The sequence below is a fragment of the Rutilus rutilus genome (assembly GCF_951802725.1).
Source record: "Rutilus rutilus genome assembly, chromosome: 7".
NCBI classification, from domain to species: domain Eukaryota; kingdom Metazoa; phylum Chordata; class Actinopteri; order Cypriniformes; family Leuciscidae; genus Rutilus; species Rutilus rutilus.
The window spans coordinates 17,657,973-17,684,697 of record NC_140221.1 but is presented as its reverse complement, the minus strand read 5'-3'; the positions used below and the strand labels follow the sequence as shown (position 1 = coordinate 17,684,697).

Below are 26,725 nucleotides of genomic sequence, written 5' to 3'. Positions count from 1 at the left end.
ACTGTGGTCACAGAAGAGAGAAACAGTCATGTAACACGTACATGTATGGGCATCTACAAGCTCTGCTGTGAAAATCGAATGCATTATTCTGGGAATTATGTATTATTGTTAATTACATATTAAATGTATTATTGCAAAGAACTGAAGTTGAAGGAAATGAGTTTGTTGAAGTTTTTATATTGATTGTGTAAGTTAAATCATTAACTTAATCATTAATCATTAACTTCAACAATGTCGACGACTGGTTGAGGCCACGCTAACAGTAAAAAGTATCATGGATACCAAGTACCATTTGAAATCCCTTTGAGTACCATGTAGATACCATGGTACATGAATATAGTAATCATTCAGTACCATGGTACAATCAGACAGCATCAGTGTAGCGCCTCAGTACATTTTTAGTAAGAGCATGCTCATGCTAATCTCTTCAGAAGTACTTTAAAGATAGGAAAAATAGCTCATTCTTTTTGGATTTAAACCATTGAAGATCTGTTCTGTCTTAATTATGTAAATTATAACTTCCACTTTGATTTTCAATGAGATTTTAGCCTGTTATTTGTGTGTTAGCATAAGTTAGCTGTGATGCTAGCCTGTGGCTCAACGTTAGCCAAGTTTCCCTACCAAACTAATGGTGCTTGAAAGATATATCTTCCTCCTCCTCACAGAGCTGCTGTATATTTGTCCAACTTTATTTGATTAAAAAAAACATGGTTTTAATTACTCAGGATGACTGACTGTGTGTTTAATAAACTAAAACAATTCAGCAGATTGGATTTTGACATTGAACAATAATGATGACTCAGTTTGCTGTTGACGTCGCCCATTGCTAATGTGTTGATGTGACGTCATTCACCTAAACAGCGTAAATTTACCAAAGTGTAACGACCTTAACCAGCCCAACCCTGCTGAAAAACAACAGATTAAACCAGCCCAACATGTTTTCTGCTCTTAAATGGTTAACATGGTCTAGCGATAGGCTCCTAAGATGTTGTTTAAGCTAGTCAGCCAGCTGGTTCAAAATCCCCCTATAACCACCAAACCAAAAGCTTGACCCCGTTGCTCTCTAAAAAGAGCTGAAGGATGGCTTGCTGATCTTGTAAATAATTAGCAGCCTTGATCTGAACTGCGTCAGATCATGTCAAATGCTTGATGCTGTTGTAAACCTGTACAGTAAGCATTTTTTTTTCCTTGTTCCTTTCCAGGCTCTCCTCTTCTACACTTACGTGACAATGAAGGTCAGACCCCTCTGGACCTGGTTTCTCTCGAGGCCCTACGCGAGGAGCTCCTTCGCTGTGCGGAAGAAGGCGACAAAGCTCTGGACGCTCCTTGCTCGCAGGTGCGGGATGTTCCCTTCATAGAGTCCTGCTCATGGGTGCTTAGCTGCCTGTTCCTCACCTACCTTCAAGAGCGACACGTGCCTACCTACAAATCCCAACTTACACCTCTGGACCTTAGTCCCACTGTGTGCCGCACCCTGATTCGTCTCCGTCCGGGCACGCTAGCCTCCACCTGGGGAGATTCCTGTGCGGTGAGCCTGGCTGAGGACCTGAGGACTGTGTTGAATTTGGAGCGGTATGTGTCACAGGTGAGCCCCGCACTGAGACACTGTCATGGGGATCAAACCAGCCTGTTTGTGCAGCTGCTTGTAGACCTGCAGGCGGAGGGGGCGGCACTGATCACTGGACAATCTGATTTTGACTCGTTCTGAAAGATTCCCTATGGAGAAACAAGAAGAAATGGGCATGTATCTGTAGACCTGTGGTAAAGCTGGTTAAAACGAATTGTGCTATTAAGTTTTGAATGGATACAAATAATGAATATTAATTGAGAGTTTTCAATTAATATTAATTCTTATTCGTAACATTGTGCACTGTTTTGTCTTTGCTGTTTGGTTAATATATGCAAAACTGGGGAGTATTTAATTGTTTGTCCCAAAATATTTTTGTAAAACACTAACTTTTTTTTTTTACTGTAAACTAAAAGTTTAAATTAAAATAAACATGCAAATTATTAAAAGATTTAAATGTTTACATCCGGTCAAAAGTGTGGCCATACTTACAGTATGCACTCTTTATTAGAACTATACTCCACATTTTAGTCTTTAAAACTATAAAAGAGCACAAAATGGTCACAAAAATTATGTTGTGAACAAACACATTAAATCAGAACTGGCAATACTAATATTTGTATGTCTCGATTGCAGCTCAACACAATTTAGACATTCTATCAACTAACTTCATAAGATGCATCCTGGGATGCATTTAACTCTTTCCCCGCCAGCGCTTTTTTTAAAGTTGCCAGCCACTTCCAACTTTTTCGATCATTTTCACAAAATGTTCAAGGCCCCCAGAATATTTAGTTTTAGTAATATCTGAATATGCAGTATATCAAAAGAAAGAAAAAAGTTTTATTAAGTTTTATTCTAACTTAATGCTTTTTTCTTCTTTTTTATCATCAATTATATGTGCGTGTTTTGTTAAAAAAAATGTAACCTTTTGAGCAAAAAGCAGATTTTTTTATCAAAGACATCCAGATCGGATTTAGAAAGATGATCAAAACATTGATGAAGTAGATCGAGTCCATCAACACCCCTAATGCTTGCACAGTCCTTTACCTCATGGGTCGACATTTCATTCAGTAACATTAGGCAGATTTATATGCGGTTTAATGTTGATGATCGCATTATTTTACATATGCATCTTATTTCTGCTTCTTTTTCGCATGTGCTTTGATCAGTAGATTCATTACTCTTTCAGAAGATGCATCATAGCGCCCCCTACCATATAACAGTGAAAATGCAGAAAGCCGGAAATTTCCGTCAATGGCAGGCAATGGCAATCGATTTGAAGTTCACATGAATGCTAGACACTTGGGTGTCTATCTGGTCCAACTCATTTACTTGAAAAAAAACCTTGTATAGAAATTCATATGAGATCATGAGAAATAACTTTTCACTTTAGCATATATATCTTACAGTCCATTAGACAACTCAGCAATACACCTCACTGCCACTGTTCCAAATGAACAAACTTAACTTTAGTTGAAGTCCAGCCTACAAGATGACATCTCCCAGTTCTCTGATCCAGGATGATGGAGGGAACACATATGTGTGCCATGTGGGGTTAACAATCAATCCCTTCCAAACAACCGATTCTAGTACAAAAGCAAGAAATCTACCAAAGACCTCCATGAGGAATGAGCCATTTCCTGATCATGCCCTTTTCAACTACAATCCAAGCGAGTATCCGGAGGTGACCAGGGATCACGGCGGCCGGGTTTGGGATTAGAAATCAAGACTCTGCGGATGGTCTGAGTCTGACAGCCCAAGAGCGATGGAGGATGCCGAGGTTAATAAATAACAAGCTCAAGTGTTCTTGCTTTCAGCGTGGCCCTGATTATTAGCGTCTGGCAGCGCCGCTGTTTGTACTGGATCACGCCGTGTGATGCTACGGTGTCATATTGAATAACAGCAGGGATCAGACAGGGAAGAAACATCCAGACTAACAAATGATCAGAGGCCACAGAGGCTGAGAGCACAGGGGAGCCCCTTTTGGCCCCTGTGGAGGAACACACTGTTCTTCCATCACTCTGAGAGTGTGTGAAGAGCGCTTACATCGTGAGGTGTTCGGAAGGGAAAACTTGGCTCATGGTGAAAGCCTTGAAATATAGCAGCACTGGTGAAGGTGTAAGAAATGAATGACTCTTGTGTTTGAAAGATGAAACAGCTTGTACATAACCTGTGTGTTTGTATATAAAAGACCCACAACTAAGAGCTGATCTAGAGAGGAGGCCTTGTGCCTTCAGTATGCAAACACAATCACTTTTCAAAGTACTACTTTATATTAATTCAGATGCAAATCGCACATCCAAAAAACGAAACCTTTTTTTTGTCCGTTAATTGAAATAAAGCTAAAATGTACATTTTAGATGAAAAGCTAAGCTTAAAGGGGTCATATAATGGTACATGCACTTTTACAAGTTGATTGCACTGAAATGTCTGTTGGCAGTGCCTGTACACAACCATCCTATCATGATAAAAATCCATCCAGTGGTTTTGTTTTAATCTCCTTATATGTTTGACCATCTCTGAAATCAAGCCGTTCGATATTGTGACGTCATAAGATCGTACGCCCCTCCCGCTATTGTGATTGACAGCCGTGTTTCAACACAAGACCCGCCCTGACTGAGCAAGCTGTGACAGCCGTCGTCATAGTAGTCCGCCATTGTTGATATGCTGGAGTAGAATGGCGTCTAAGCGATTGTGGTGTTCTGTTCTTAGATGTAATAAGGAACACAGCAGTCATTTGGATGTTCCTAAATCCGAGCCGTTGAAGAAGCAGTGGCTGAGTTTTGTTTTTGAAGCAATATGCCCAAAGGATTGACGTGGGGATTCCCTCACGGGGATTCCCCACGATCGTCTGTGCTTTCATGTTTGCGCGAATCATTTCACACCAGACAGCTTCACAAACGAGAAAAAACGGATCGGTACCAACGTGTTCCTGCTGAACCTCCAGAAGATGTGAGTGTAATGTTTTATTAACCTTTATATTAGTATTTATATTAATCTTTGCGAAATTTGCAAACCTTGCTGCAGGCTTCACGATGAATGCGTCTAAGGTTTACACTCAGGGTACATTACGGCATGTTTTCTATGTACGACGTTCTCAATATAATTCATAATCCCACGTTTATAACGAATAACACGTGGTTATTGTGTTAGATACGGTCAGAGAATGTCTAATACGGTGTTCTCACAGAACAGAGGGGCGGGCTGAGCAAAGCTCATTATCATTTAAAGACACATGCACTGAAACGGCGTACTGAAAACAGAGCTGTTTTTGACCAGGTAAAATTAGTGTTTTCTTACAATACTAATGAGAATTTTTAATTAAAGTATATTACAAACTTTTAATTTAGACCCTAAAGAATCATATTAGCTTGTACAAAAATGGCATTATATGACCCCTTTAAAAAATGTAACATTTTATTACAGCTTAAAGGGACAATGTGTAGGAATTCCTCCCATCTAGCGGTGAAATTGTATTTTGCATTCAAACGAATAATGCTCTCCAGCGCCTCGCTTTTTCAAATGCGTGTTGCATCTACGGTAGCCGTTACGTACCATAAAGCTATGACAGGATGTCTTTTAATAGCACTTCATCGAGTTATACTGTCTGTCTATATAATAAAGTACACAACCAAGCAATGAAAAAAAGCTTGTAATTAAGACCGTAACATTGACTTACCTGTCGAGAAGAAAGCAGGCAACTTCAGCGTCCCTTTTGAAAGCTTTCTCCTGCGTTAGCTCTTTCCACCTGGAAAAAGCTATCCCGACATTAACCCTTGTTTTTTGTAATCTCCGGTCACGTTTCGTTTTTACGGTCTACTTTGGACTTTTTCGACGACGAGGACTCCTTATCCTGTGATTAACCGTACAGTGCAGCCTTTTAAACTTGCCGCGGCAGTGACAAGCGCCTCTCACTGCTCTGCTCCTCCGCTTCTGCTGGCTTCAGTCACGTGACGCTGGCTCTGAACGAAAACGCGTTGGCCTAGTACTTTTTGTCCCTCTCTGCTATTATAGTTTTTCAAGATGGCGGAACTACATGGAAGCCTCTGTGGACCTACCCGTCCCATGTACAGTGCTATGCATAAGTTTAGACACCCATGCTAAAGTTGACTAAAAAGAGGAATAAAAAATCATCTTTTGGAAATTGAACTTAATGCCTTAATTAAAAAAATTAGGAAAAATCCAACCTTTAAGGACACCAATTTTCTTTGTGAATGAATAATGTATCGTAAATAAATAAATGTTCTTCCTTAAAATACAGGGTGCATAAGTTTGGACACCCCTATGTTAAATTCCCATAGAGGCAGGCAGATTTTTATTTTTAAGTATTTAAAAAAAAAAAAAATTTAGGATACTATGCATCCTGATAAAGTTCCCTTGGCCTTTGGAATTAAAATAGCCCCACATCATCACATAGCCTTCACCATACCTAGAGATTGGCATGGGGTACTTTCCATAAGATCATCTCTCAATGCAAATCAAACTAGCTATTAGGCTAACTGAAATAAAACCATGCCAATCTCTAGGTATGGTGAAGGCTATGTGATGATGTGGGGCTATTTTAATTCCAAAGGCCAAGGGAACTTTATCAGGATGCATAGTATCCTGGATCCATGAAGTAACTGGCCTTTAAAAATAAAAATCTGCCTGCCTCTATGGGAATTTAACATAGGGGTGTCCAAACTTATGCACCCTGTATTTTAAGGAAGAACATTTATTTATTTACGATGCATTATTCATTCACAAAGAAAATTGGTGTCCTTAAAGGTTGGATTTTTCCAAATTTTTTTAATTAAGGCATTAAGTTCAGTTTCCAAAAGATGATTTTTTATTCCTCTTTTTAGTCAACTTTAGTATGGGTGTCTAAACTTATGCATAGCACTGTATATAAAGATAATAAATTCTTCGTTTACGAGGATAAGTCAGATCATTGGCAGAGGTATTTGTACACCATTGAGGACATATTTAAGAATAAAAATATTGATTTTAGATAATAAAATACCTAAAAAACTACACATTGTCCCTTTAAGTACTAAAATTACCAAAACTGAAATAAAATTAAAGCTAAAAAGCTAACTCAAGATATGAATCAATACTGTAATAGTACACTAAAATAGCAATGTACACATCCTTGTTTACATGCTTAGAGATTTTTTTTTTTATTGATGAAAGCAAGCAATAATTATATAAGAAACAAAACGTCTTTAAAAGTAATATACATAAATGATTGTAATTATTCATTGTCCATTCATTGTAATTTTTCATTTTCAATATTGTCCATATTTGAGTTTCAATTTTGTCAATTCTGTCAACTGTTTCAGCCAGTCACAGGCAGCAGTATGACATCACAGGCAACAGGTTTTAAATCTCCACACAGACACACATTACAATTTCATAAACATTTGACCACATATATTCAGGTTTTTTTTTTTTTTTTTTTTACAAGAACATTTACATAAAAAATAAGATTTATGTCAAATAAATAATTTTAAAAATCTGGTATAAATGAAAGTGCCTTTATCCTTTTTTTCAGGTAATGGATGTTACATTCTACATAACTCTCACTCACTCTCTCTCTCTCTATATATATCTATCTATATATATATATATATGTGTATAGGCATGTTAGTATTTTCACCCACACACACAAAAAAAAAAAAAAAAAAGGTTTTAAGCCAGTTATTTATATATTTTGCTGTAGTGTGTCAGTAGGAAATATCAGTTTACATTTCCAAACATTCCTTTTCCATTAATTGTAATAATCCAGTGAGATTTGTGTGTGCACAAGGAGTCTGACATGAAGAAACTGAAAAAACAGATTAAATCCAGAAGAACTGCAGTAACGTCTCTAAGACGCTTAAAGAAACCGATCTGCAAAGCTACCTGAAAAACTATGTGCAAGTGTACCTAGGACAAAATCTGTTTTAAACGCAAAGGGTCGTTACACCATATTGATTTGATTTAGTTAAATAGATTTTATTTATCAATTAACTTCTATTATGACATTATTTTTAAAAGCATCCTTGCATTACAGCATTTTCACACAAGTGCCTAAAACTTCACAGTACTGTAGCTTTGCAGGTCGGTTTCTTCAAGCGTCTTAGAGACGTTGTCAAAGTTCTTCTGGATTTAGTCTGTCTCAGTTTTTTCTGATTCTTCATGTAATCACAGACGAATTCGATGATGTTGCCAAATCTCACTGGATTATTACAATTAATGAAAAAAGAAATGTTGGAAATCTAAAGTGATATTTCCTACTGACACACTATAGCAAAAGACATAACGTAAAAGTTTTTTTTTTCCTTTTGTGAAAATACTAATGTGCTTAAGACTTTTGCACAGTACTGTATATATAATTTCGAAAAAAAGATCCACTTTGGTTTGCTTGCAAACACAGCATGTACACTTTTACAAAACGAAAAGCTTTTGGGATGCAAAATCCATTCACAATAAACCCATTGATCAACTCCAATCAACACGTACAGTTCACAGAAACACATTCAGGCTTAGAAAACTATCCTTTCTGCTGTTCAGATCATCTGTGTGGTGTTTTTTTTAGAGCGCGAGTCACTGAAGTACCGTCCGTGTCCTGCTCAGTGGGGATTGTGTTGTCTTTGTAATGGAATTCCCTCCAACAAATCAATGGTGTTTCCATATGATAGATGCGATATGGCAAATGAGAAGTCAGGAGGGAGGCAGAGGGATGAGGCTAGTGTCCTTTCTGATGTAGCCTGTGCTGTGATCTTTTCATCGCTCGCTACGCCGAGGTCCCTCAAGAGCGCCCCGCGGACCCGTCCGTGACCTCCCTCGCAAGCGGATGGATGAAGGGGAGGAAATGACAGAGAGGAATGACAGGAGGAGCACCGAAAAAGCAGCCCGCGTCGTCCTCTTTCTCCACAGCGGCGTCAGTAAACCTCTGCCCTCCGGTACCCCCCGAGGCCCTAAAGCAGCCTGTCACACGCTATCGACTTCTTGTCAAGCAGCCAATCCACAGCAATGAAAACACACACAGACATTCGCCCTTCAAGTTTGGGATTTTTCGAAAGATTTCTTTTCCTCTGTAAAACAGGCGTGCACGCTCAGCCTTGAGAGTTGAAGATCAAAGTTTGAGTGGCTGCAGGAGGTCGGGACGGGACGGGACGGGACGGGACGGGACGGGACGGGACGGGACGGGACGGGGTGGCTGCAGGCGCGGTGGCAGAATTGACAGAGGAAGTTGCTTTCAAATGAGAACGTGCCTCTCTCTCTCTCTCTCTCTCTCCACTCGGTCACCATTCTCTGGCCCAGACTGACATCTTTATTAGCGTAGTGGCACTGCGTTGCGTTATGGGAGCAAAGGAATAAAGCAAGGGTACGTAAACTCTCAATCCCCACTACGAGGACAAGGCTAACGCTGACACTGCCATGGCTACTATTGGTCAGAGAAGGTTTACAATAAACAATCCCAGCATGCATCATTCATACCGTTAAAAGAACATCAAAACAAAGTAAAGATACCGCAAACCTCAGTGACATGGCTTTTTCTTTTTCTTTTTTGTTGTCTCCATGAGCACTTTAGTTACAGCCATAAATCGGACCATAACAGGCTCAGCTGTCGACTCTGATAACTGCTGCTCGACAGCTGAGGATAGCTTTAGATATGGCAGTTACTGCGGCGTGCAAATTGTAGGGTGCAAACTGCAACTTAACCACCGTCGTTTTCCCTTTCTGTAGAGGCGAGGTGTGTCGGCACAGGTGGGCGTATTATCAGCTGATCCTGCTATTTGTGGTTAGAACAGCTCCCTTTGCTGCCGTGGAAGGACACCTTGGCTTTTAGAGCTGTCTGGCCAGTGGCAAGAGCTGACAAATAACCCAGACTGTTTGACTCTAAAAGGGGTCAAGAGCTTTTGCCGCTCTTCTCGCCACAAAAAATAAACCCAAAAAAGGACGGATGGTAATTAACAATGGTCCAGTTTTCACTCTGACCGCGCTCTTTAAGTCTCCACGCCGCAGCTAAAACAGAGAGAAAAAAAAGTGAGGAAGAAAGACAGAAAGAGGCTGGTTGCCGGTCAGTCCTCGACTTTTCCTTGGCGTTGGGAGAGCGTCCGTGCGAGGAGACGAGCTATCCAAGGTTATTTTTCTTTCTTTTGTTTGGGCTGGGACTGGGGTCCACTTTCAGCTCTCGGTACTGCACCTGTTAAAACACACACAAGCACACACACATGGTCAGGTGGGCGGATTGATAGCTGGGGATAGTGGTGAGGATGAGAAGCTTCAGTGATGTGGCGCTGGAGAGCACAGAAGCCCACAAGTTAACCAGTTACTGGCATTCTACCATCCTCACAGTCACATATGACTGAAAGACACTGTATTGGTTATAATTTAGACTGATCACATTAGTGATGCTCCCAGAATTGCCCATTGCACAAGCTCAGAAAAAAGTAAATCCTATATATAGGAATTTAGTAAGGGGTTAGTAAGATTTATTTATTTTTATGTTGTTTTAAAGAAATGAATACTTTTATTCTGCAATGATGCATTAAATTGTGCAAAAGTGAGAACTTGTATAATGTTACAAAAAATGTCCATATCAAATAAATGCTGTTCTTTTGAACTTTCTATTCATCAAAGAATCCTTTGATTCATCAAAGAATATAGGATAAATTATCAATGTTGAAAACAGCTGCTTAATATTAATAAGAAATGTTTCTTGAGCAGCAAATCTGCATATTATAATGATTTCTGAAAGATCATGTGACACTGAAGACTGGAGTAATGATTCTGAAAATTCAGCTTAATCAAGTTATTTTAAATTGAAATAATATTGTGCAATTGTACTGTTTTAAAGAATTTTTCTCAAATAAATGCAGCCTTGGTGAGCATAAGGAACTTTTTTTCAAAAACATTAACATATGTTACCAACCCTAAACTTTTGAACAATATTGTGAATTGTAAGTCTAAAAGAGAAAAAAAAAAATCCTACAATTTTATACATGTTTACTATTTTGTTTATTTTCTATCATTGAATTATAATGATGGATATATTGGTGTGTACAGTAGTGCATTTCATTCAGTATTAAAAAGTTTAAAAATGTGTTTATTAAAAACTTTGATTTATAATTAATTTACTACTTAACCCAAAATGTGGGTGCTATGTGTATTTATGTATATTTCAGTATACAGATGTTGATTTCATATTGCTTGCATTGTATCATTTCAGAATAGAGCCTCCCATGCACTATTTGAATGACAAAGAGTTGCAACCTACAGTTGTAATCAAAATTTATTATTCAACCCCCATTACAAAAGCAGGTTTATTGGCATAATTTGCAGACTTTCAGCTGTTTGCAATGAACAAATCAAACGAGTAATTAAAATAGCTCAACACAACAAATGTTTCAAGTGGTTTCCCCAAATTCAACTGAAAATGCAACTTTTAATGACTTCCACAGTCTCAAAATTATTCAAGCCCCTGAATAGAATCCCTCACAACAGCACAAATCTGCAAAACAGGTGTTGTCTCAAGCACACCTGATGCAACTAATCAAGGGCTTCATTAGTTGCACCAGGTGTGCTTGAGCTAGAACACATAAAAAATCTGAACTGGCTAGGTTTGATGAGTGTCACGTTTGACTGCATGTTAGAAATATAGCAAAGTCAAAAGAATGGTCCAAAAAGTTAAGAGAAGATATCTTCACCCTTCACAAACAAGAAACAGGATAAAAAAAATAAAAAGCAAAAGCACTAAATGTTCCTAGAGACACTGTTGGAAGTTTGCAAGTTCAAAGTTAAAGGAACAGTGGCTATACTACTTGGACGGGACAGAAAAAGGAAGCTATCAACGGCTCCAACCTGATTTCTGAGAAGGCAGGTTCATAAAAACCCTTGAGTGACTGCAAAAGATCTGCAGCAAGACTTGGTGGCAACAGGCACTGAGGTTTCAGCTTGCCCAGAAAGGCACATACTATACACATGCCAGAACTCCAAGATTACACCACTACTGACCCAAAAGCACAAGAAAAGTCGGATCCGATTTGCTCAAAATCATATAAATAAGGCACAGAAGTTTGGGGATTCTGTTCTGTGGAGCAATGAAACAAAACTGGAAATTTTCGGCCCTATGAAGCATATGCTGAAAAAAACACTGCCTAAATTTAAGCATGGTGGTGTTCAGTGATGCTCTGGGGCTGCTTTGCATCCTTTAGCACTGGAAACCTGCAGCATGTGGAAGGCAAGATGGATTCATTGAAGTATAAGGAAGGAGAAAATGTCATGCTGTCAGTGAAGAAGCTGAAGCTTGGGCATCATTGAACATCCAACAGGACAATGATCCCAAACATACCTCAAATTCCACCAAGGCTTGGTTGCAGAAGAAGTCCTGGGAGATTCTACAGTGGCCATCACAGTCACCTGACTTGAACCCCATAGAAAATCTCTTGTGGGATTTGAAGGCGGCAGTTGCAGCACGCAAACCCAAGAATATTACTGAACTGGAGGCCATTGCTCAAAAGGAATAGGCTAAGATTTCTCAGAAAAGCTGCCAGAATCTGGTGTCTGGTTATACATTTCGTTTGCAGAAGGTCATAACAGCAAAAGGGTGTTCTACTTAAGTACTAAAGCTGCTTGCCATGAAGGGGTTGAATAATTTTGAGACTGCAGAAGTCATTAAAATTTGCATTTTTAGTTGAATTTGGGGAAACCACTTGAAACATTTGTTGTATTGATCTATTTCAATTACTTTTGTTTGATTTGTTAATTGCAAACAGCTAAAAGTCTGTTCATTTAGCCAATAAACCTGATTTGCAATGGGGGGTTGAATAATTTTGATTACAACTGTGCATAGCTGCCTATCTAAGTAACGAGGATGCTCACTAGGTTTTGAAACAGAGCAGGAAGGGAAGATATACCAGCTCAACATTCACAGGGTTGTCACCATAGCAAGACAGTCAAGTGCCTCTGAGCAAAACAGACAGATCACTGGTTTTCCCTCAGATCTGGCCCTCAAACTGACTGACATCATTCCCTAAGAAATGTGGTCCATGTACTGCCAACTCAACAGAAACATCAGTCACCACCTACACTGTGGAGTGTGTCCATCTCACAGCCATCCATCTTGAAGGTGTGAGACTGGGTTTGCCTGTGCCACATACAAACAGCATCAGTAGCTGAATGTGATCCACAAATTACTTTTCTCTTAACCGATTTTCATCAGGACACAAAGGTAAAATGTACTGTAAGCATGGAAAATGGAAAGCATCAAATTAATTGACCATTAATTGTTACAGCAGCAACATACTATAAATAAAATACAATACATTAAAGTAAAAAACTACCCCAAATGCACCACAACAAGCACGACATACAGTATAGTTTAGTTTAGTATAGTTTAGTTCCTTTATTTTCCACAAGTGGAAATTTGTCTTTGGCTTCACTATACACCACACACAAGGACACGAACACAACATAACAATATGCATACAAAATATAAAACAATAACATTGCCATATGTACATATACAATCTATGCATACATATCCACCCCTAATCATATTCATATCTTCTCAATATTTAAAATTCTAATGCTATTTGGCACAAATGACATCTGGTACACATTTTTACTCACCCGAGGTTGTCTAAAACGTCTCCTTGATGCTAACAATATCAGACACAAAATAACACAAGTCTTGATCACATTTGATTAAACAATCTCACGGCAGTTGGAAGAAAACTATTTTGAGCAACGTGGGTAGATAAGTCTGTTGCTAAATGAACTACACATAGCACACACTGTATCATGGAGGGGGTGATATTTATACTTCATGATGGAGGACAGTTTCCCTACCATCCTTTCTTGCCCAATTTCATCAACAGAGGGCAAAGACCAGCCCATAACTGAGCACACCTTCCCAATCAGTTTAAGTCAAGTCTGTTTTTGTCCCTCACAGAAATCCCCCCACCCCAGCATACCCCAGCATACCACAGCATAAAAAATGACAGATGCCACTACAGTGTCATAGAAAGTCCTTAACAATACTCGACACAACCCAAAAGATTTCAAACGTCTCAAGTGAATACGACTCTGACCCTCTTTATACAAGTAATTCCTGTGATCACACCAGTCCAACTTATTATTTCAGTAGACACCCAGATATTTTTAAGATTTCAGAATTTCAATATCCACTCTTTCGGAAATCTATTACAATCTCTTTGCTTTTACTTGCATTGAGTTCAAGGCTATTCAGCTTCCATCATTCAACAAAGTTCATAATCAGCTTGATAGATGCAATTAATCAGATGAATTAATCAGCACATAGCCGAATTAATTCAATTAAAAACTGTAATCAAGTCAATTAAAGTCAGCCTTAAAAAAAAAACGCTAATTCAGGGTTGACAATAGGGTCCACACAGTAGCTGCAGCTAGAGCATTTCTGGAGGATTTCAGAGCGGCCTGGCATTCGTCGTCTTCAAAGCACGCTTTAAATTGCAGCCTAACGGGGTCATTATTTTCGTATTCACTTTAAACACATCAGGGTCGCGTCTGACTTCAGAAGCCTCCCTTGAACTGCGTGTAAACAAAAGTTTGTGTGTCAAGGTGAGGCGATGAAGATCGACATTAGTGAATCTAATGGAAGAAAAGAAACGAAGGCAAACAACAATAAAGGCTCAATCAAAAGTAGCGCTATAAAGAGTGTGTGGCACGTCAGAGGCTCTATTACACTTAACTGCTGACAGTTATGCCATCCTGTATGGTGCAACAAGCACGGCAGCTTTAATGACAGAGAGCTGTCCCACCCAAGATAACACGCCACACTAGTTAGAGTCAAAGAAGCACGCGGAGAAAGTAAAAAAGGGAACAATACAAAGAAAAGAACTTTAGTAGTTGGAATGAGGGGGGTTAAAGTGACTACGGTGAGATAGCAATTTGGAGCAAGTGCCGAGCACAAAGAGAACATCCGTGGAGACGATGGGTAAAGACCTTACGCTGCTCAAAGGCTGCTCCACCCTCGCTCCGCTCCCCCATGTTGACAGTTGCACTACAAAACACACTTTGAAGTACGCTCTTGTGGAGGGGGCGCCACACACGCGAGCGCTTCGTTTAGCGGTGTCAGGCGCTGTCCCGGGACCTGCCGCAGCAGAGTACGCGATGCCGTCCCGCCGCCAAGCGTGGATCGGGGTTTGAAGCCACATGGGCGACAGGCAAATATAAATAAGTAAATGAAAGCTGAACATTTTTAATGATACTATGCTATGCTGTTTATAGAGAAGGAGAGAAATCTTGCCTGCTTCATCTCTAGTGACACCTAACCTTGCATTAGGGGCATTAAATGCTCCTCTAGAAGAGGAAAAAAAGGGCTTAGAGACGCCCACAGACAAGCTCTCATCCACTGGCGAGAAAATGTTTTGTTTCGAGGTGAAAAGAGAGGGAAAAGGCACTGAGGAAAGTTTCTCCTAACTTTTTATTTTCCTACGGTAAGGTGCATGCTAATTGCTTGTTTAAACTCTAAATAGAAACCCCTGGTGCAGCAAAGACAGGCCTTTGATACAGTATGCACGATTGAGAAAAGTTTCAGCACCTACACAACCAACAGGACGTGCTCTATCCTCAGATACAAGAAAAATGATGGGGACTGCTGTGGGAGGCATCACAAAAATGCCAAAGGCTTAACTTATGAATATTAATTAGGGGGTGCACACATAATTGACCATGGTATTTGACTGTTATAAATAAACAATCTATTGATATCTGATCTTATTACAAGCAGGTCATACTTTCCCTGGGAATCAAACCCATGACCTTAACATTGCAAATAGGTGGCGGTAAATGTCTAAAACTCTCTCTCTCTCTCACTCTCTCTCTCTCTCACTCTCTCACTCTCTCTCTCTATATATATATATATATATACACACACACACACACATGAAGTGACATTAAGGCCAAGTATGATAGCCCATACTCAAAATTTGTTATCTGCACTCCCCATCCAGGTTAGTGCACACACACACACTGCAATCTATGAACACACACCCAGAGCAGTGGGCAGCCTTTTCTGCTGTGGCACCAGTGGAGCAATTGGGGGTTAAGTGCCTTGCTCAAGGGCAACTCAGTCATTTCCTGCCAGTATTGAGAATTGAACCCACAACCTTCGGGTTGCCAGTCTTGACTCTCTAACCATTTGGCCATGACTGCATAACATACATGCACAGAAGACCAATATATGATGCTGGTCCTCTGCATACTGCCTTCAAGCCCTGTAGGTTACGAGTTGGAGCCACTGCCGATCAAACTTGTTGGCACATCCCACAGATGCTCAATTGGATCGAGATTTGGGAATTTTGAGGCCAGGGCAACACCATGAACTCTTCATCATGTTCCTCAAACCATTCCTGAACAATGTGTATTGTGGCAGCGTGCATTATCCTGCTGAGAGAGGCCACTTACATCAGGGAACAACGTTGACATGAAGGACTGTACCTGGTCTGCAACAATGTTTAGGTGGCACTTGTCAAATTATTGGCATGAATGGCTGGACCCAGGGTTTTCTGGCAGAATATTGCTCAGAGCATTAAACACTCTCCACTGGCTTATTGTCGTCCCACAGTGCATCCTGGTGCCATCACTTCCCCAGGTAAACAGCACACACGTACACAGCAGGCCATGTTATGGAAAAGAAATTGGGACTCATCAGACCAAGTAACTTTCTTCCAATGCTCCAAGATCCAGTTCCGAAACTCGCATGCGTGCTTTCAACGTTGGTCAAGGGCTCTGAATGGTCTGTAGCTACAGTATGCAGCCCCATACATTATTATTATGCGTGTATGTGTGTCCCACCCATAAAAACACAACACACTAGTTAGTCAAACAAGAGTCAATCTGGCCTAGGAAAATTGACATCTTTGTGCTTGGAGTCTATTGTGTGTGTGTGTGTGTGTGTGTGTGTGTGTGTGTGTGTGTGTGTGTGTGTGTGTGTGTGTGTGTGTGTGTGTGTGTGTGTGTGTGTGTGTTAATACAATGTGATGTGCGGACATGGTTAATGGCCAGACTGTCTTACAAATAAATTATGAACATGAAAAAACAAGAGAGAATCAGTGAAATATTAGTGACTGATTGTGTTGTAGTCAATGTACTCTTATTTTACTGAGTTTTTTTTGTTTTCTGTGCATTTTTTTTGTTTGTCTGTTTACAAAATAAACAGTAAATAAAACCTGTAGCTTCTTTTTTTGTGCAAAATAATTTTGTCAGATAAGCACTTTAACCAAGTGTAGTGTTTTGTTCTTCCCTCACATTTCAAAAATATAAAATATTTTGATGGTTCAATTGAACTTGTAGGGTCATTAAAAACAAATATCCCCTTCAGACATCACTTTTGGCCTGTGTGTGTGTGGGGTGTGATTATATATATATATATATATATATATAGAGAGAGAGAGAGAGAGAGAGAATGGAGAGAGAGAGAGAGAGAGAGTGTGTGATGGAGGAGGAGCTATACTGTAGATTGGGGTGCAAGAACAAAAATGAAGAATAAAATAAATTCTTGCACTGGATTGCCACTCATTATTAAACACAAACAAGTTGCAAACATTAGCTTAACAATAGGGGATACATACATGCCTGCTGCAAGCTATCTCATAAAGTGTAGGGGACTAAATCAGCCATTGCAAAAAGTGTCCATAAATGATAGCCGTGTCCTCAGAAAACAGACAAATTTTGCTATTGTTTGCCCTCTTTTCTTCTCTCCTCAAGTGCGTGCCCTTCGCAGGTGATGAATTGGCTAAGAGCTGAATTGCACGGCTGCGGCTGCATTTTAATCTCAGCATTTGCATAGGCCATAATGGAGCCCTTGGCGTGCTAATTGCTAGCGTCCCAGTTACGCACGCAGTTCCTCCATTGGCTAATGGCACCATAAAGCATGCGACAGGACACGTCTTAGACACCTGGTAGAGAATTTTAAGTTGGTAATGCCAGTTGGCCTCATTTAAGGGAGAAAGTATTGCATTATATCAGAATGTGCTTTATTTAAAGCAGTGAGGCAGACGCACAGCAGGTAAAGATATTCTCGGAGGGGTCTATAGGCGGGTACATGAAAAGAACAGTGTGTAAACTGGGAGAGTAATTCAAAGTGAATACACACCTCACAGCAGGTTTGATATATCACAGGTCTCCTGCAGTGCACTTAAAAGGCCATGGGCTCAGTGCACAGAGGTGGTATGTATTAAAATTTACAACAAACCTTAGAATAACCACAGCACTTGTGTATAGTGTACACTTAACCTGCCTGATCTTCACAACACCTTCAACGTGGACAACTAATAAAGTAATTTAATGAATGTATCCATTTTGAGGGCATTTTCCAAAAGGAGAAAAGGACAGCAGTGCCTTCCTAAAAAATCTGGAGGAGAAAGTAATCAACAGTCCAAAAATATATTACAACAAGTGTGAACCCACTAATCTAGTAGAAGTGTCCAACAGCGACACCAGCTGATAAAGTTTCAGAGGGAGGTCTTGAGCTAATGTTTTGAAGTATAGTGTGGATGTGAGTGTGAATGGAGAAATAGAGGTAAATAAAATAGAATAATAAAATAAACTGTGATGGACTGTCCTACCATCAGGGGTGTTTCCCAGCTGAGATTCTAGGATACGCTCCAGCATCCCTGTGACTCTACATAGGACAATCGTTTTGAAGAATGGATGGATGGAAAATAAAATAATTGCAATTAATATAATAAAAAAAATTTTTTATAAAATATAATAATAATATACAGTAGTTTTTATAACTTTTAAAAAGTTTTTATAACTTTTATTTGTAAAGCATGTAACAACATTTAAATTTCAGAAATAACCTTTAAAAATAGTATACTAATGTGAATATGTTAATATTATAGTATTAGATGCTTATTGATAAAAGTTTGGTAAACAGAGTTCCATTAACCCAGTAATTGTTTAAACATCATATGAACCTGGAACATTAACATTGTGAAGAAAAGAACCCCAAAGCCAGAGAGGAGAATTTGCCTCCTTTTAGACCACAACACATCACTGATCTGTATCCACCGAAATGCATGTGCATATTGACCTTATGTAGCCCCGCCCCTTTTCAGTGCAGCACCCATAGGGCTCTATCATACACCCAGCGCAATGTGGTGCCAGGAGCGACGCAAGTGTTTTTTTATCGTTTCAGCCCGACACGGTTATCATTTTCACATTGTGCGCAACGTTGTTTAAATAGCAAATGCATTTGCACCTATTTGTGCTGGTCTGAAAACGAGGTCTGTTCAGGCGCATTGTTGGATCGTTGCTATTTTGAGGCAACTAGGGATGCTCATTTCGATTAATTTTCCACTCTTTAATCGATTATTAACTATTAATTATTTTTATTTTTTTAAGGGTTTATTTTAACGTGCAAAGTGCAAACAGCAGCATACAGAACAGATCAACAACAGAACCTGGATTCAGTTTAAATTTTCACGCACCTGCAGCATTTCTGACAGTGAGAGAAAAACAGAACAAAATAATACAAATAAAAAACAAAATAGGCCTACACTAAATATATTTTTTAAACTTAAATAATTAACAAATTAAGACGACAAAAAGAAAACACTGAATCCGTTTGAACAAAGCTTTCAAAAACCGGATTTTTTTTTCCTTTAGACTAAGATTTTTCGTTAAATAAAAATAGCAGCCCTACCTCAACACCTTGTCTAATTTTTATTTAAAAAAAGCAACATATCAATCAACGTGATGTGGGGTCAGTCTGGAGCGCAGCCTGTTGACAGTCAAACGCGAAGTGTATATTCGCATCGCGTTATTTACTCGCTCTAGATTACTCGCGGGATGTTTTTCTTGTTTTTCGCGTCACTCGCGAATAAAAATATACCGCGCAAAGGAGTGTGTCATCATCATCAACAACAACACAATTTCTTTCTGCCATAATTTTTCCGTCATGTCTGAAATAAATGATATTGCTGCTCTGTACTTGTTGTGGAAGTCCCAAATACGGAGGAAAGCCAAACGCCGACGTGTCTGGGTTCACATCACCATCCAGAGGCGCACTCAACTCGGTGAATTTCACCTCTTCACGCAAATTTTCTGCTCGAGTTGAAATTTTTCAACTTGTCTTGCGTGGAAGACGCGATTGAGGCCATTATCGAGCTTTCGCGGCAAACGCGTCGCCCAATTCGCGTCATTCGCATCTTTGCATTGACTTTGTATGTAATCTACTCACGCAAATAATTAAATTTGCGTTTGGTGTGAACACGCCATTAGACCCGCGGCTGAAAACACCCTCTCCTATGGGACGGATCGATGTCCCGGGAATACACAGGTAACGTCTCGCTAGAGACGTGTGTGGTTGCGCGTCTACGCGCTCCGTGAGATAATATAAGCTATATAGTATTTTATTTTTAAACCATGCAGCAAAAAAAAAAAAAAAAAGAAGCTAAAAAAAAAAAACGTTTTAAACCGTTTAACTGATGGTATTAATCGGTCAAAATTTTTACTTTCGGTTAACGGTTAAATGGTCAATATGAGCATCCCTAGAGGCAACTGAAACTGACTGCTCCACTGATCGACAAAAACCTGGTCTAAAGTCAATGGCGCAGTATTTTTTTGTTATTTAAAGGGTGCATTAGTAATATGAGCCAATAGGTGGGTGCACAACATGCATACACTCTGCTTATTACACACACAGGGTGTACAGGGTGCACACCCTGCCAAAAAAGCCAAATATTAAACATGGCAAATATAATAAAAAAAGGATTACAATGTAAAAGATTTTTATTGTGTAGATAAAGATATGGTGGAATCCGGCTTGTCCCGTAGATGGTCCACACATGAGCAGATCCGTTTCCTCTTTGGAGAAGTGTTAAGTCTTTCCGCTTGCAAATTCCGACATGTAAATAGCGAATTCGCCATGGCGCGAGCACAACTGGCTTTTAAAGGGAATGGGAGATGAGACTTGGTTTATTGCAAGTTACGCCCAAAACACACCCATTACTCATTAAAAGAATAGAGATAATCCTTTTAGACCATTCGCTGGGCGCGCTGACCATTTTTCCTGTCATTAAACTAGCAAAAGTGGATTTGGACACGCCCCAAGTGCACTTGCGCCATGTGTTTTAGACCATGCACTTAGGTTGTTAAAATAGGGCCCATTGTGTTCTGTCTTCCGGTTTGTATTTCCACAACACGAAGGCAAGATCTTACGGATTTATGAATGAACCGCTCATTTTAAAATCTTCCCAGTCTACTTACACTTGTTATGCCATCCACTTCAAATATTACAATGCTCATGATAACTTTAGTTAACTCTACAATAAGTAAATCCACTTCACCAGCTAATTACTCTTCAACAGTGATGCCATAGAAATATACAGAGCTACTGCAAAAACTAAAGTTCAAACACAAAATTCTAAAGATGGCTGCGTGCTTATTTCTCTGGCGCATAAGGTCTATACGAGCAGCGCACTCAAAATAACACAAACAAGGTGAGTAAAGAAATGCACCCACAGAGCTGTGGGAGTTGTAATTTCCCATTCAAAGACACTCTGTACTCACAGACTGCAGAACAGATGCCCTATATATAAAAAATCATTAGGAGCTCATCAGTTCATGTTGTTCTGAGGCACCTCCAAATGATCTGTAAAAGAGGCAATGCTGGCCCTCTCTCTCGGCCTTGCAGGGCTTTCATCACTGGACGGTGCGGGAGGCGCGGGTCGCATCAGAACCTCAAAAATAGCCCTCCATTTGTCACTTGTGCAGAACGTTCGGGCCCCTGGGCATGTGCAGATCACACCCCGATGCAGGGGCGCTTTGTTTGAGTCTCCGAGGTCCCACAGAAGCGCAGCCTCCGCCCCGCCCATTGTCTCTAACCCAGAAAACAGAGGTGAACGGACCTCCACGGGCAGTTGTGCGATGCAGAGCGGAACGTTCCGCGCATCATGCTGATGTTCAAGTACTTTTTTGGACTGTCCTAAATCAAAAGCTGTAACAGGGCACAGAAAGCCCACGGCAGCCTGCTCTTCTGAGCATGAACCTCACCGTACATCATTAGCCAGGTCTCCTCTGGGCCTCCTACCTGCAGGGACCTTCTGGGCTCCAGGTGTTTGGGGTAAACGCACCTTAGCGACCTAGCCGCATCGTGCTAATTTAGAGCAGGCTACCTGCAGCTGCATGGCCGATGCAAAGCCACGCAGGGGCTAGAGATTACGACTCTATAGAGATCAAAGCCTGCCGGCCGCCCCGGGCTCATCAAAGGCGAGCGTGTCTGTGCTGATGTGGCAAGCGATTGGTCCTGGATCAGAGCCCTGTGTCACCCCCACCGTCAGCACCGCAGGGTTTATCCCGACACAGAGGAAGCACGATAACAGGCCGGGCTTGTGTTTACGAGCTCAGGTTTTAATTGCAGTTAAACGCCAGCACCTCGCTGCTCGAACAGAACGCTGTTGATTAAGAACGGGACAATGGGGCGGGCCGCATAACTCAGATCTCACGGTTAATGTAGAAGCAGACCGGGAGAGGATTACTGCTTTACACTCATTACACTCAATAACAAAGCATGACTCAGTACAACACAGCAAGAAGTCTATAAATCTACCGAGAGACACGTGCAGACTAACAGGGATAAGAATATAATTGGGTGTTTTTTCAACTACGGATATATGGAGATATAAATCCGCAGCATATAAGATCCAAAAGGTAGATTTGTGGACTTCAATAACACTAGTAAATAAATATTTTAATATAAAATAATAATATTTGTTTACTTTTTTGTTAACAATGTGAGTATACTGTGTGTATGTATGTATGTATGTATGTATATATATATATATATATATATATATTTGTGTACAGTATATTATACTTTATAAATCATAATTACTTTTTGCATAATTTGACTGGAAATGATAAAAAAAAAAAAAAAAGATTATTCACACATCTCATTTCTCATATCAATCTTTCTCCTTGGTAATCACATACACTAACTTTGTAAAAATTGCGGCCAAATTGTTGGTCATGATGGAACTGTCGCAGCCAGAGATTGTTAATAAATTTGAAATGTTACATTTTAGTAAATACGTAGTAAATACATTTTAAATCAATAAACAATGATTAGATCACTGTTATATATTAGCTTAGTTTTTGAAGTGTAATAATTAATATTCTATGATGGATTTTCATACTTTAAGATGTACAATAGAAAATAATGTACATGATGTACAACTGCACAAAGAAAATTATGCAGACATGATAAGAAGTTTTCAAGACCTTCAAAACAAAAAGAAGTGAGTTGACATCTGTTAAATCAAGCCCTGGTACATACCATACTTATAGCTGAAGAAATATCAAATTAAAGCGTAAAATATATACTGTATATCCAAAGAATAAAGTGCCATTATAGGTCTAAAAGTTTAGGTGAAGTTTGTTTAAAAAGTCAACATCTTGCACTCTTTCCATGGTAATGAGTCACAAGGCTGTCTGTGATGACAAGAATAGAATTCCCTGATTCTGCATTTATGCATATTACCATGAGCGGAAAGCATAAATTAAAGGGAGCCAGAAAACTCTGCACAAATACATTCTCCCACAGCAGAACCATTTGAGTTCATTGTTATTATTTTATTATGTTTGCTAAGGCTAGCATCACTACTGTTGCTCATTCTTAGGGTTGGGGATTGAAACAAACCAATAGAAACTAAGTTTTAAACTTAACTTTTAAACATAACTCCTCCTGCACTGTCTGTGCTACAGTACATTCATAAATGAACCCTCGGATCATGGGTATTGTAGAGAGGTGTGAGACGTGACAATTTTAGAATTGGCAAAAATCTAAATACATACAAGTGTTATAATTTTTGGGTAACCATCAGAAAGTCAGGGTGAATGTCGGAAGGAATAACCTACCACTTGAACGTCTGAGGGCACTCGGGACAGGAAGTCCAACAGCTCATTGTTGTCGATGCTGTACGGGTCTCGCAGTTTTTTGGTGAACTTGTTGACCCCTGAAAGTTGAAACAACAGTGGTGATCAGGCCTCACAGAGTGCAGTTCAGATGGACCTTATAAGATCCTGTACAGATTCTAAACCCTTGTCTTTTTACTTTAAAGAATAAGCTGCTATGGAGCTGACAGAAGCTCTGCTCTCTGACCTTGTAGAGCCTCACATCTGAACACACACGGGGAATTAGCTACTAGTGAGTTTGCCCTGAGCTCTGCAGTTTACCGTCCTCCCTGCTGTTCTGGTGGCGAGTCCCTGGAGCATGAAAACTTTAACTGCCACTAAACCCTGTGACCTCCTGCAATAGTCCATTTGCAATTCTAAAACACGCTTTATGTAACATGCTACTCAGTCTTGTTATTTCATCATTCATGACAGATTGTAAGCGTAATGGATGATAGCTCACCCCAGGCCAGAACCATGTATCTGATAGGAATGTAGTACACCACAAGAGTGGCCGCACACAGGGCCACTATGGCCAGCCAGCTGAGGAAAGGCACAGTCCAGTTGAAAGTACTGAGAACAGAGAAAAGGATGAGTGTCATGTTATTTCTTCAACACAGACTTACACCGTGTCTACACTGGACGCGAACGGTGCAACGCAACAAAATACAAAAGAACCCATTATAATCAGTGATAGTGTTTATAATGGATGCGGCACATGACGGCACTTCAAAAAACTGATGCCCCATTCAATATCTAACATACTTCATGCAAATGCGCTACTTCCGACAACAGTGTCTACAATGGATGCATCAAACTGAAAGCTCCAAATCCATTTGTACTATCAAGCTGTTGAAGCCCAACAAAGGTCACGCCTGGTGTAGACACGGCATTACACTTTTTCATGTGAGTGGGGCCTTATAAAATGTTACTATAGTTGCAATATTTTCTATCAAAACAGCAGTTATAAAAACACCTGTAAAACAATTTTGAAAGCACTTTATTTTACAGTCCTGTTCCCCATGTACATACTATGTACTTATTATAGTAATTGCAATAAGTGGGTAATAACTTGGTACTAACCCTGTACCTACACCTAAACGTAACCTTAACCCATGTAGTTACCTTTTATATACCAGTACTTTCTTAGGTAAGTACACTGTAAGTACTCGTACTCTGAAATAAAGTGTCATGTACTGTACGATATCAGTACAATGATAATACTTTTTTTTTTTTTGGAGTAACTTGGTGTACCAGGTAAATACAATGGCACAGGAAATTGATAATGATTCAGTGTCATGGTAATAATAATAAATACATTATTACAAGGTACAGTATTACTATCTCATACGAATGCTATGTTATATGAAGGAGTGGTAAATTCGGTAAGGGGTCAAAATAGGGGGTTACAGCTGCTAATTCTCATTCGAATTGCACTATAATAACATACGGAGGAACTATCTTCATCCATACTTTTGTCTGATTTTGCACTTTTTCTAGTGAGATCTTCATTGAGGTTGCTTACAGGGTAAAAACAAACTAAATTCAAGATGCATTCCAAACGATTGAGGTCGCTAAGATTTCTTAAAATGTTTTTGAAAATAGTCTCTTTGCGGCTGATGCAAAAATACAGAAAAATGTGTATAATATTGTGAAATATTAGTACAATTTAAAATACAATTTTCTATTTTAATACATTTTAAAATGTAATTTATTTCTGTGATGTCAATGCTGAATTCCCACCAGTCATTAATCCAGTCTTTAGTGTCACATGATTCTTAAGAAATCATTGTAATACAATAATTTGTTTTATTATTATTATTGAAATCAGTTGTGCTGCTTAAAATTTTTGTGGAAACTATGATTCTGTCATGTGTAGAAAGTAAAAAAAATAAAAAAATCAGCATTTTTCAGAATCAGTATCACTATGTTACTACTATATTACATTATAAATGATTTTACTATCACGTTTGTCAATTTAATGTGTGCTGAATAAAATTAAAAACGAAAATCTTACTGACCCCAATCTTGGTCGTTACCTTTTTAGGTAAATTTGTCTTATGTTAAGGATGCTTACACAAGGATGTTTGGAAAACAAGACAAAACTTTTTTATTTTTGCAGTGTAAGCAAGTGTGTGTGTGTTTGTTTGAGTCCGATGTGACAGAGGTTGGCACGGTGGTGCCCACGTGTCTGCTCAGGCACAAGCAGCGAGAGCTGAGACTTACTTCTTTATCCTCTCACCATAGGAGGCCACTTCATCTAGAGCATTCTGTACACTGATACACACATCCTGAATGGCATACAGCTTGTTCATGAAACCCTTTCTCTCTGAGTCCTAAAAGAATGAGAGGGAGAGAGAAAGAGAGAGAGGCTGGGCAAATGTATTTGAAAGAAATGAAAGAGCATGAGAAGCATCAAAGGCTTGGGCAAGCTCTTTTTCTCTCCAAATTCTCCATTCTGCAATAGACATGTTTAAAATGAATCACAATTTGTGTATCAATAAAGAGAAGAATATTTATTCTAATACTTTTTTCAGAGAGAACTAGCTATGTCGGGTAACCAGGTTTTAACAATGCTGACATCATTGTGGCCATCACCACCATCATTACTATGTGCATCAAAAATCTTTTCTTTTCAACTTCAGATGGTCTTCAACTGGCCACAAGAACCTCAAAAGTAGGCGTCAGGTCAATGTTTCCACAGTCAAAAGGCTCTGATTTTATTCTTACAATAAGAAGAGTCATGCAACAATTGGGTTGACACAGAATGCAGTGACTGAGTGTGGACACAGACAGAGACTGTTGTAGTGCATTGATGTGCTGAGACAAACAAACACGTACACTTCCGTACACCTAAACCCTTAAAGAGAAAGTTCACACAAAAATAGACCGTTTTTCTGCAAAACATCTCATTTGAGTTTCACCGAAGAAAGCAAATCATACCACTTTGGAATAAAGCAAATTATGACAGAATTGTCATTTTTGGGTGAACTATTCCAAAAAAGTACAAGATTAAAACTCAAAATTCATCCATTTAACCTACCTTCCTTCTATCAGACAACCTTTTGAAGAGAACAACAGATAAATCCTGGCATATTAGCAATGTGAAAACTCAGCTACGTCCGGATCCCCAAACCCTGACACAGGCTATGCCCCTCCGGAGGCCCTACACAAACGGACTGGCAGCACTTAAGAAGAACAAAATGTCCTGGCGAAATGGACCCAGAGGGAGGGCACTGCCATGCA

At 39.5% G+C, this 26,725-nt stretch overlaps 2 protein-coding genes across 10 annotated transcripts in view; one reads left to right on the top strand and one right to left on the bottom strand.

Annotated features, from left to right (window-relative positions):
• Positions 1 to 2,179, top strand: part of slf1 (SMC5-SMC6 complex localization factor 1) — a 37,425-nt gene extending 35,246 nt beyond the window's left edge. Inside the window, exon 19 of the mRNA XM_084413252.1 lies at positions 1,203 to 2,179. Coding sequence (XP_084269378.1) covers positions 1,203 to 1,708 — 506 coding nt within the window. The 3' untranslated portion in view covers positions 1,709 to 2,179. The remainder of the gene's footprint in view (positions 1 to 1,202) is intronic.
• A 5,695-nt stretch (positions 2,180 to 7,874) lies between these two features.
• Positions 7,875 to 26,725, bottom strand: part of mctp1a (multiple C2 domains, transmembrane 1a) — a 187,207-nt gene continuing 168,356 nt past the window's right edge. For all 9 annotated transcript variants that reach the window (XM_084412900.1, XM_084412902.1, XM_084412901.1 and 6 more), the window contains 4 exons: positions 25,706 to 25,815; positions 23,943 to 24,052; positions 23,444 to 23,541; positions 7,875 to 9,740 (listed from right to left, as the gene is read on the bottom strand). In XM_084412900.1, coding sequence (XP_084269026.1) covers positions 9,669 to 9,740; positions 23,444 to 23,541; positions 23,943 to 24,052; positions 25,706 to 25,815 — 390 coding nt within the window. In that variant the 3' untranslated portion in view covers positions 7,875 to 9,668. The remainder of the gene's footprint in view (positions 9,741 to 23,443; positions 23,542 to 23,942; positions 24,053 to 25,705; positions 25,816 to 26,725) is intronic.